General features: G+C 34.3%; 1 protein-coding gene across 1 annotated transcript; it reads right to left on the reverse strand.

The window, feature by feature from the left end:
• Positions 1 to 2,405: 2,405 nt before the first annotated feature.
• Positions 2,406 to 4,769, reverse strand: LOC114164575 (uncharacterized). The gene is made up of 3 exons (XM_028049294.2): positions 3,677 to 4,769; positions 2,872 to 3,100; positions 2,406 to 2,754 (listed from the first exon to the last, which is right to left on the reverse strand). The coding sequence occupies exons 1-3, from the start codon at positions 4,585 to 4,587 to the stop codon at positions 2,590 to 2,592; spliced, it is 1,305 nt and encodes a 434-aa protein (XP_027905095.1). The 5' UTR covers positions 4,588 to 4,769; the 3' UTR covers positions 2,406 to 2,589.
• Between the last annotated feature and the right edge of the window lie 7,830 nt (positions 4,770 to 12,599).

Below are 12,599 nucleotides of genomic sequence, written 5' to 3' on the forward strand. Positions count from 1 at the left end.
ATAATAATAATGTTGACCATAATAATATTATATTCATAGGTTTGAAATCGATAAATATTGAATCTTATCACTTGAAAACACGTTTTTTAAACTCAGATACAAAAAAAAAAATTGAGTATTTTTATCTAAAAATGTATTTCAAGTAATGGAGCTTCCATGTAGAATGCCAAGTTCCAATGAAGAACCATTTGGATAAACATTACTTTACGACAAGTTCCATATCAAAATATATAAAAAACTTCATTTAAAAAAAATGTAAACTCAAATTCACATTTTCCCATCCAAAAGCATATCGAGTGTTAATTTAGCTTACAGTTTCTTTAAAAGTAATTAAAGAAGCAGAATCATGCATTAAATGGCCTTCCATTCATTCATTTTTATTTGCCTGCTCTGATGATACTGCAGCGCCGCATGTTCTTGGCAGATATATTTTATGGGGATTCTTCAAGAAACTTTGACCGCTACAACTAAACAAGAACCCTCCAAAATCTTATTAATTCAAACACTTGGCCACTGCTCACAAATTGACCCTGCCTTAATATAATTTTGAATTTCATTAAGACATTCTCTTAATAATTGTTTTCCCTGAACACTTTAATTTTTCATATGATATTTTTAATAAAATAATAATAATAATAATATTTGTTCTTAGAATTAGGGTTTCTGTTTTTTAACTGTGATGTTGAATTACTGGGTAAGTTGTTCACAGACAAGGGTAAAAGTTACATTGCAGAGTCTTCAACATAATAATCAGTTTCACATTATAAATTGTTGGGTTTGAACATGATGGTATATTCTTTTTGAAACTCTCCACTCATTTTACTCGCGACTCGTACTCACTTGGGTGCATGTTAAGATACTTTCACCACCACCTACTAAAGTAAAGGTGTACTTTAAAAAGAATGAAATCTAAATATACAATGTTAATTAAAAGAATTTATTTTATTATTTTTAATTAATAATTGCAGTTTTACATTCTTATCCTGTCAAACAAAATTAAATTTAAAATTATCAAACTTTACCCATGGAAAAAATTATGGACGAGTTATTTATTTTTCCCTCGTAGTTGGTAAGTTTTTTTTTCCTCGTTATTTGGCAAGTCAAGTGATATTAAAGTTCACCTCAGTATGGTGTTAATGCCTTGTACTGTGTATCTACCCTTTCCTGGTTGGATTTTTTCGAGATGCATGTGAGTGGTTGAACAAGAAAGCTTAAAGAAGGAGATATTTGAATCCAGGGTTAGATAAAATACTAAGAGGAACAAGTAACATGAAAATATTTGCCTTTTTAAAGTGAGAAGAGTGCATTTTACAAGATAAAAAGTCATTTAACTATTCACATTGCAATCAATTCTATATTTTGTTATAAATGTCTTTCATTATTCAAAATTATCGATTATTAATTTTATTTTAATTTTTGGAACATATGAGATACAAATTAATGAAAAATAGTCGAAAAACTAAAAGAAATTGAAAAAGGTAAGTTGTATGTTTTTTTATTGACAGAAAAGAATTCTTTTTTTAGAATGGGAGAACTTCAGATTGTAGATCCAGCATGCTAGAAAAGTCACACTCTTTTCCCTTTTATATTTTTGTAAAAAAGTGATAAAGATCTTACCCACCACCACATCATGTGCCCACAGTTTAAACAAAATAATAATGATAATAATAATAATAATAATAATGGAAAGAGAATTCCTGTCATTGTCCTACATAAGAGAGTGTCACATGGATTCTTATTACAAAAATATGATGCTATTATAGTGTCATCTATTTGTTTCCTTCTCTTGAAATTTTATTCCATCTAGGCAATGGCTGCTTCTGAAAATAATAGTATCTTGATCTAAGTAATGGCGTTTCTGATGAAGATAATAATAATAAATATCGTCAACAACATGCAACCAGCTTGACATTAAAACAAACGGACAGAATTTTCGGTGATGGATGGTTTTGACCCTTCGCGGGAGAGTTGCTGGCCTAATTCTAGAGTCGTGAATCGTGTCAACAACTTGGCTGTAATATGGGTATGAGACATACACCATTATTCTCTGTGCATAAAACCAGCATCTACTGTTTGTTACATAATCTTAATTTCCTGTTTGATTAACACTGAACGTTAAACACAAATCTTTAACGTTGTAACCCTTGGAGGCTGTCTCCTAAACAAGGATCTTAGTGATCGCCGTATAATTGCCAAAAAGTTGAACCAATCCTCGAGTTAATCAATTTTAGAATGTCACCTCAGCCGATAAACAAATATTCTGAAAGACCAAAAAGAGACGATAGGATAAATAGCCTTTTCTGGCCGTATCAAGCATCCCAATGTTCGAGTTTTGCAGTGAAGCTCCTTAAAATCCCAGTGGCGTGTAAAATTAAAAAAAAAAAGACTGATCACCAAGAAACAAGTTGAGCAAATTCATCTTTCATTGATATACATGACCTATATACAAGTTACAGTGTGGTGAAATAAACATACTCTCTCTTCAACCTCCAATAAGCTTTGGCTCACCGGGGTGACATCTTCCAAGGACTAAAAATTAGTAAAATTTACAATTACAATTCCAGAAAAAAGCTAGCATCTAACTAATTCTCAGACATCAGTAACACAAAATTTTCCATCCATCCTGTTCTGAACAGCTTTCACAGCAGCAACTCTAGCAGCTGTGGCAGCCTTGCTTGCAGCAATTACTGCTTTGTTAACCTGGTCATCCACTCGTTTAAGGTTTATAGCACTCTCTGCTGTTTTCCTAGCAGCCTGAAATTCATAACACATAAAGGGGAATGAGGAAAAAAGAAAGCAACATTTTGTAAATGGATTACAAAATAAGGCAACCATTATAGTCAACAATAATTAAATGTACAAGACAAGTACCTGAACTGCTCGAAGAACAACATCGGATAATGGTGGTAAAGGTTGCTTGAGGTTGCCAGCATCCCATTCACCACATCTTCTGTCACCGTTTCGAAAAGTGTATGAGCCAATACCTTGCCTACGACCCTCGTGCCATGCTCCCTCATAACAGTGGCCGTTGGCGAAGTGGTAGACTCCAAATCCATGTATCTTGTCTCCAAAATACTCTCCAGCATACCTATCACCATTTCTACAGCACAAAAAATTCCTCCAAAATAAGATTTTTGAAAAACAACATCCAAAACCTCAAGTGATATTGTCTACTCTAACCCTCCCAAGACACAATGGATGCTAATTGAAGAAGAAAATAACTTTGCAATGCCACCCATTAGTAGACAAAATCATGCATCATCATCGAACAAGTCGCATAAATCATCAACAGAAACCAATCAATCAGTTATTTAACAACCAAGGCATCTAAATTAGAAACAATACACAGGAATAACTTCAAAAAGAAAATAAGTGGAACTTGGGGGTTTAAGTTCCACATAGGCATGCAAGAACAAAGCAGAAAGATCATAAAGTGGTAATGGAACCAAGAAATCAACAATTAAAGGGGGGAGAACAGACCAAGTCCACCCAACCAATCCTCAATCACAAATCTAAAGGAAACAAAAACTATCCTGAAAATCCGGATCTTTAAAGAAAGCCAATGACCAGAGCAAAGCAAAGATTGAATCACACCATGACCAAATATAAGAAATCAATGGCACAATTAACACAATTGAGTAGAAGAGATTAAAAACATCAAAAGCAAGAAACTGACCTAAAATGATAACAGCCAAGACCGTGCTTGACCCCATACTTAAACTGACCAATGTAACAGCTAGCATCGGAGCAAGTCTGAAGCCCAACGCCATGGCTCTGACCGTTACACCATTCCCCGGAATAAGAGTCCCCCGTGTAGAACCTATAAACACCATAACCGTGTCTCAACCCCTGTCTATACTGACCCCTATAGCGACTCCCCCTCGCCCAGCTCTCAATTCCGTACCCATCGTACCTTCCGTCCACCCAATCTCCTTCGTACCTTCCATTCACGAAGTAATGGTACACCCCACTCCCGTTGCTCCTCCCCTTGTGAAACTCGCCCTCGTAAAAATCCCCATTGCTGTAAAACTCCACCCCTTCCCTTACTATCTTCGCGGCCTTCCTTCCCGCCCCGGCCGGCTCTCCGATGAACCACTGCACCGGCCTCGCCGCCACGGCCTTCGAAAACCCCAACCGCTTGACATTCTCCTCCCACGAATGCTTGGCCGCGGAAAAGGATCTCTGAATCAGACCCTTGTTCTTGGACACAAAGTAGAGCGCCACGGCCACGAAAATCAGCGCGAGTAAAACGTTCTCCGAGGAGGACACCTCGAGGTAGAAGAAGTAGAACAAGAGCGAACAGGCGCCGAGGAAAAAGACCGCCAGGGCGGAATAGGCTGATGACCTGTGGGCTTGGGCTCGAGGACGCGTTCGGGGTTGGGGTTTCTTGGGCTTGTTGTTCTTGTCGTCGTCAACATCGAGGAGTAGCTTTTCCTGTTCCTGCAATTCGTGTTCCTCTTTGGTGACGATGGAAGAGAGGCTGTGGATGGAGGATCGGATTGCAGGGGAAGAACAACTGAGGAGCGAGGAGTGGGTTCTGGTAAGCTTGCTCCCACTCTTCTGATTTTCCATGTTCGCTGTCTTCATTCAGATCGACGTTTCCGGTGCCGGGATATTGTCCCCGCCGGCGACATATACGGGAACCATTGGATTAGAGTGCGGCGAAACACGACACGTTACGTTACGGCACTGCGCGGAAGTTTCTTGAAAGAGAGAAGAAAAGTAGTGAGTTGTTGCTCGGAGGGTAAAAATGAAGGGAGCGTAGAGTGGGTGCCGGGTTTGGTGTATTTATGGGGTATTCACAAAGAGGAGTTAGATTCCACAGTGGCCGTTGGATGTGGAGATTGTAGGACTCGATTTCTGGCCGTTGGATGGGTTGGGGTCCTGGTCTTGACGGGTAGATATGGTCGTCGGATCGGGATTGATTCCGGGTCGTGCCTTTTTCGCTTTACTGGCCGGCACGTGCCGCCACACTTTATTTAATTTTTTTTCCCATCTGACTCGTTCGCTTCAGGTTAATTTTGGCCCTCCCTTAATCACCCTTCGTTTCCCATCATGATTTCGGGTTTTTCACTTTATATCTGAGGATTATATCCCATGCTTCGCGCTCTGTTTGGTCTACCATGCATACCCTACAAAAAATGTAAAATAATTAGTCAATATTCTGTTTTAGGTTCTTTTTCAGCTGAAAGGAAAAGAATTCAAATTCTTGTTTTCCTTTATCTGGAATTGTTTGAGAAGTTTCAAAGAATAATGTCAAGGAGACTCTCTCCACTTTCTTTCTAACAATTTTTAATTATTAATTTAAGCTTAAAGATTAATAAAACTATAATTTTTTCACCATTAAAATTACTAAATAGAATATGTAATTAACATTCTTTCTGTTCTGTCATATGTGCTGATTGATGAACACATCAGGCAAATACTATAAACACAGCTGGTAATAATAATTACTTATTATCTGTTACGTTGGAAGAAATTATTGGTTACTGCAAATATGAGTTTAGAATGTACTTACTAACTTTTTTTATGTAGGTGTTGTTATGTATGTTCAACAATATTTATTAAAAAGATTATGATCTCCAAAAGAAATTCCAAAAAATTCTTTTTAAAATATAAATTCAAATAATACATAATTTTAAAAGATAAATCTAAATAAAATTGACTTTTGGAACATGGGTAAAAGTAAAATTAACTTTTTTAAATGAATCCAAATAAGATACACTCTAAAATATGAGATTAAATCAAATTAGTTTTTCTAAAATAATTTTAATTTTAATAATTTAATTAAAAACACACACATCAATAAAATCATACCCAATGACAATTATTTATAATTGATAATGTTCCTCTCATAAAAAAAAAGTCAAACTTTGATCATTTTATCATAAAAAAATTTGAATAAAAATAATTAATTATTGATATTGTGATATTATGGGTAAAATTAGAATGGTATATTGAAAAACTAAATTTTAGAAGTATATGTATTAAATAAATTATAAAAGGATATATACAAGGGCGTTTTAACAATTCACATGCTAAAAAAATTGTACATTATAAATCACTCCTATTTCCACTTAACCACCGTTATTTCTTTTATTTCTTTAATATACAGCCTTTTCTCCTTCATATTATATTATTTTTGTTTTCACCTATTTGACTATTAATTACATAAACTAAAACCATCATATTTAATAAAAAGGTTAAATATGTTTAGTCTCTTCACTGAATTTTGAAATTAGTTCATTTTAAATTTTAGACCAATTTAGTCTTTCATATTTCGAAATACGTAAATTTAGTCATTTTAATCAGATTTTATTAGGTTTATTTGATGTTCCATACACATTTCAGTATTGTATTTGAGTTGTTTATACCGTTTGACAAATTTTTGCTTTAGTATTAAGTTAAATACTATCATGAACCAGACTTGAAATGTAAAATAAACTTAATAAAATTTGATTAAAATGACTAATCCATGTATTTAAAAAATAAAGACTAATTTGGTCCAAAGTTTTGAAATTAATTTCAAACTTAATTCATATATTTACACAGCGGATGGAATTACTAATTGGAATTACTAATATGCATACAATTATCTTAATGAATTTTTGTACTATTATAGATTAATGGAATTATTAATATGGTGACTTTGTACGTATTAGTTTATTTTATATCTTACAATCAAATTTGTGGTACATAAAAAATAGGCAAATAAGTTACAAATAATAAGTGGAGAGCAAGTAATAAGGTTGATTTTTGTATCTTATAATCAAACTTGTGGTAGATAAGAAATGCATCCCTTTCGATAATAAAAAAAATTGATCAGTAAATTTTAAAACTTTAAACGAAAAGTAATATGTAGCTCTCCACTTATTCTTTTATTATGCCCAATCTATTTGCCTATTTTTTTCTTCAAGGTAGCCACCTAGTGAAAGTAATAAGCGTTGACTTTTGTAACTTATAATCAAACTTGTGGTACATAAGAATAATAAATAAAAATTGATCACTATATTTTAACCCTTGTACAAAAACTAATACGTAGCTCTCCACTTATTTGTTTGTTATGACCCACTTATTTGTCTATTTTTTTTTCTTCAAAGCAGCCACCTAATGCAAGTAATAAGGGTTGATTTTTGTATCTTATAATCAAACTTGTGGTACATAAGGAGTGGATCCCTTTCAATAATAAAAAAAAAATTGATCAGTAAATTTTAAAACTTTGTACGAAAAGTAATACGTAGCTTTCCACTTATTTGTTTATTCTGCTCCACTTATTTGCCTATTTTTTTCTTCAAGCCAGCAACCTAGTGCAAGTTATAAGCGTTGATTTTTGTAAATTATAATCAAACTTGTAGAACATATAAAGTGCATCCCTTTGGATAATAAAAAAAATTGATAAGTAGATCTTCAAACTTTGTACAAAAACTATTATGTATCTCTCCACTTGTTTGTTTATTATGTCCCACTTATTTGTCTATTTTTTTCTTCAAGGCAACCACCTAGTGAAAGTAATAAGAGTTAATTTTTGTATCTTATAATCAAACTTGTGGTACATAAGAAGTGGATCATTTTCAATAATAAAAAAAATTGATCAGTAAAATTTAAAACTTTGAACGAAAAGAAATACGTAACTCTCCACTTATTCTTTTATTATGTCCCATTTATTTGCCTATTTTTTTCTTCAAGACGGCCACCTAGTGAAAGTAATAAGTCTTGATTTTTGTATCTTATAATCAAACTTGTGCTACATAGAAAGTGCATCCCTTGGGATAATAAATAAAAATTGATCAGTATATTTTAACTTTTAAGACTTTGTAGGAAAACTAGTACGTAGCTCTCCACTAATTTGTTTATTACGTTCCACTTCTTTGCCTATTTTTCTCTTCAAGCCAACCACCGTGTGAAAGTAATAAGGGTTGATTTTTGTATCTTATAATCAAACTTGTGGTACATAAGAAGTGCATCCCTTGGATAATAAAAAAAATTGATAAGTAGATTTTCAAACTTTGTACAAAAACTAATACGTAGCTCTCCACTTATTTGTTTATTATGCCCCACTTATTTGCCTATATTTTTCTTCAAGGCAGCTGCATAGTGAAAGTAATAAGGGTTGATTTTTGTAACTTATAATCAAACCTGTGGTACATAAGAAGTGCATCCCTTGGGATAGTAAATAAAAATTGATTAGTATATTTTAACACTTTGTACGAAAACTAGTACGTAGCTCTCCAATTATTAGTTTATTACGTTCCACTTCTTTGTCTATTTCTTTCTTCAAGGTAGCCTCCTTGTGAAAGTAATAAGGGTTGATTTTTGTAACTTACAATCAAATTTTACAATCAAACTTGTGGTACATAAGAAGTGCATCCCTTTGGATAATAAAAAAAATTGATAAGTAGATTTTCAAACCTTGTTCAAAAACTAATACGTAGCTTTCCACTTATTTGTTTATTATGCCCCACTTATTTGCCTATTTTTTTTCTCTCCAAGGCAACCACTTAGTGCAAGTAATAAGGGTTGATTTTTGTATCTTATAATCAAACTTGTGGTACATATGAAGTGGATCCCTTTCAAAAAAAATTGATTAGTAAATTTTAAAACGTTGTACGAAAAGTAATACGTACCTCTCCAATTATTTGTTTATTATGCCTCACTTATTTGCCAATTTTTTTTTCTTCAAGCCAGCCACCTACTGCAAGAAATAAGGGTTGATTTTTTTTAACTTATCATCAAACTTGTAGTACATATAGAGTGCATCCCTTTGGATAATAAAAAAAATTGATTTGTAGATTTCAAACTTTGTACGAAAACTAATACGTAACTCTCCACTTTGTTTGTTTATTATGTCCCACTTATTTGCCTATTTTTTTCTTTAAGGCAGCCACCTAGTTAAATTATAAGGGTTGATTTTTGTATCTTATAATCAAACTTGTGGTACATAAGAAGTGGATCACTTTCGATAATAAGAAAAATTTGATCAGTAAATTTTAAAACTTTGAACGAAAAGTAATATGTAGGTCTCCACTTATTCTTTGATTATGTCCCACTTATTTGCCTATTTTTTTCTTCAAGGCGGCCACCTAGTGAAAGTAATAAGACTTGATTTTTGTAACTTATAATCAAACTTGTGCTACATAGAAAGTGCATTCCTTGGTATAATAAATAAAAATTGATCAGTATATTTTAACTTTTAACACTTTGTACGAAAACTAGTATGTAGCTCTCCACTAATTTGTTTATTACGTTGCACTTCTTTGTCTATTTTTTTCTTCAAGCCAGCCACCGTGTGAAAGTAATAAGGGTTGATTTTTGTAACTTATAATCAAACTTGTGGTACATAGGGAGTGCATCCCTTTGGATAATAAAAAAAATTGATAAGTAGATTTTCAAACTTTGTACAAAAACTAATACGTAGCTCTCCACTTATTTGTTTATTATGTCCCATTTATTTGCCTATATTTTTCTTCAAGGCAGCCACATAGTGAAATTAATAAGGGTTGATTTTTTGAACTTATAATCAAACACATAAGAAGTGCATCCCTTGGGATAGTAAATAAAAATTGATTAGTATATTTTAACACTGTGTATGAAAACTAGTACGTAGCTCTCTACTTATTTGTCTTTTTTTTTCTTCAAGGCAACCACTTAGTGCAAGTAATAAGGGTTGATTTTTGTATCTTATAATCAAACTTGTGGTACATATGAAGTGGATCCCTTTCAAAAAAAATTGATCAGTAAATTTTAAAACGTTGTATGAAAAGTAATATGTACCTCTCCATTTATTTGTTTACTATGCTTCACTTATTTGCCAATTTTTTTTTTCTTGAAGCCAGCCACCTACTACAAGAAATAAGGTTGATTTTTGTAACTTATAATCAAACTTGTAGTACATATAGAGTGCATCCCTTTGGATAATATTAGTGTTTATGGTATTGACTAAGACAAGCTTGCATAACTCTGATATTATTGATCAACACAACGTGAAAATACAGAAAAGAGTCTTTTATAAGACAAAAAGAGTATGCTTATCGGAATAACAAACGAGTATAACAGAAAACAGTAAATGTAACTGTAATACCCCCCCTCAAGTTGGGTGATATATGTTGAGTAAGCCCAACTTGGAAATGTTCTCATTAAAAGGTGTTGGATAGAGGGATTTAGTGAAGGCATCTGCTAGCTGATGTCTGGAAGGAATGTGGGAAAGGATTATAAGGCCATCAGTGATTTTTGAACGAATGAAATGACAATCCACCTCAATGTGTTTAGTTCGTTCATGAAATGAGGGATTTTTTGCTAGCTGGATGGTGGACTGATTATCACAGAAGGTAGAAATGGGCAAAGGAAGGCTGAGGGAGAGATCATCAACTATGTATTTCAGCCATTGGAGTTCACAAGCAACCGTGGCTAGAGCCCTGTACTCAGCTTCAGTAGAACTTCAGGAGACAGTATTTTGCTTTTTGGACTTCCATGAGATTAAACAATCACCATAGAAAATGCAGTAACCAGTGATAGAACGACGGGTAGTGCTGCAAGTTGCCCAATCAGAATCAGAAAAGGCTTGTAGACGATTGCGATTGTGAACTGGGTAAAAAAGGCCAGTACCAGGTGCATTTTTCAGATAGCGTAGAATGCGGAATGCAGCATGTAAATGGGAGACGCGAGGAGATGCCATAAACTGACTAATTTGTTGTACAACAAAGCTTATATCAGGACGGGTATGAGTAAGGTATAACAGCTTGCCAACCAAATGTCTGTAATGAGTGGGATCAGGTAGAAGGTTTCCTTCGGTTTCATTAATTTTTCCAGAAGAATTAGTTGGAGTGGGAGCTGGTTTGCATCCTGTTAAGCCAAACTCAGAGAGGATGTCAAGACAATATTTACGCTGATGCAGAACCAATCCGCGACGTGAACGGGCAACCTCAAACCCCAAAAAATATTTCAGGTTGCCTAAGTCTTTAATGTGAAACTGAGAATGAAGATATGCCTTTATGTGATTGATGGTGGTGAGATTATTACCAGTGAGAACAATGTCGTCTACATAGACAAGGAGAACGGTAAACGAATCGTCGGTCTTTTGCACAAATAGAGAATAATCAGCCATGCTTTGAGTAAAGTCGTAGTTGATTAAGGCAGCAGTGAGCTTGGCATTCCATTGACGGCTAGACTGGCGCAACCCGTAGAGGGATTTATGAAGTTTGCAGACCAGTTTGGGAGAAGGAAGGCGCATACCAGGAGGAGGCTTCATAAAAACTTCTTCATTAAGCTCACCATGTAGGAAGGCGTTATCAACGTCTAGCTGATATAGAAACCATCCAGACGAGACAGCAAGAGATAGAATAAACCGAACTGTAGTAAGCTTGACCACTGGTGAAAAGGTTTCGAAGAAGTCAACGCCCTCTGTTTGGGTAAAACCTTTGGCTACAAGACGTGCCTTGTGTCGTTGAATGGTACCATCTACATTGAATTTGGTTCTGTAGACCCATCTACAACCCACTGCTTTCTTGTCTGGTGGAAGAGGTACAAGCGACCAAGTCTTGTTTTTGTCAAGAGCTTCTAACTCAGCAAGCATAGCGTTTTGCCAACATTCAAGTTGATTGGCTTCCTTAAAAGATGTGGGATCAATTGTACCAGATATAGACAAAGAAAAAGCAGTATGAGGGTTAGAGCAGTTGGCATATGACATATATGAAATCAAAGGGTAAGGGGTTGTATGAGTAGTATTAGATAAAGCTATAGTCGGACAATGGTAGTCAGCAAGATATGCAGGTGGCTTTTTAGACCTTGTAGATTGGCGATGAAAACAATCAGTGGCTTGTTGTGAATCCTGTGAAACATTTTCAACATTTTGTGTAGGCAAGGCATGTTGTGGAAAAGAATTATTCTCAGTGCCATAATCGTCAGAGTTTTCAAAAGGAATGAGAGAGGAAAAACGATCCATATCAGAAATGGTGCTGATAGGAAAGTTATTTATATGAGCATGTTGTGTATCAGTGTTTTTGTGGTTATAAGGGAAAGAGTTTTCATAAAAAATGACATTGCGTGATATGAAAGTAGATTTGGTGACAATGTCATATAGGATAAAGCCTTTAGTGCCAGGTTTGACACCTAGAAAAACAGTTTTGACTGCTCTTTTATCAAATTTAGTTCTGCCAGCAAAAAGAGTAGTAGCAAAAGCCAAACACCCAAAAACCCGTAAGTGAGTTAAGTCAGGGAGGTTTCCATGAATTAATTCATAAGGAGATTTAAAATGTAAAAGAGGGCTTGGGGGTCTATTAATGAGATGAGTGGCATGTTTTACTGCAAAAGACCAAAAAGGAGTTGGAAGATGGGCTTGAAATAATAGGGCACGACTGACATTTAGCAAATGTTGATGTTTTCTTTCAACAATACTATTTTGTTGGGGTGTTTCAACACACAATGTTTCATGAAAAATTCCTTTATTGTTGAAAAAATCAGTTAAGTAAAATTCTTTGCCATTGTCAGATCGTATGCATTTTAATTTTACAGTGAATTGAGTTTCTATTAATTGAATGAAGGATGGCAAAATGGTTTTAACATCATATTTGTATTTTAAAAGGTGGATCCATGTAAATCTTGTA

This window comes from Vigna unguiculata, chromosome 9 (assembly GCF_037176805.1).
Source record: "Vigna unguiculata cultivar grain cowpea cultivar isolate G323 ecotype 2 chromosome 9, ASM3717680v1, whole genome shotgun sequence".
NCBI classification, from domain to species: Eukaryota; Viridiplantae; Streptophyta; class Magnoliopsida; order Fabales; family Fabaceae; genus Vigna; species Vigna unguiculata.

What these genes read in the sequence shown, in the direction of transcription:
- LOC114164575 (XM_028049294.2), bottom strand. Translation starts at nt 4,587, where the DNA reads ATGAAGACAGCGAACATGGAAAATCAGAAGAGTGGGAGCAAGCTTACC. An exon ending in CTTGGCTGTTATCATTTTAG is followed by an intron (nt 3,101 to 3,676) that starts GTCAGTTTCTTG and finishes TTTGTGCTGTAG; the next exon opens with AAATGGTGATAGGTATGCTG. An exon ending in TTGTTCTTCGAGCAGTTCAG is followed by an intron (nt 2,755 to 2,871) that starts GTACTTGTCTTG and finishes TATGAATTTCAG; the next exon opens with GCTGCTAGGAAAACAGCAGA.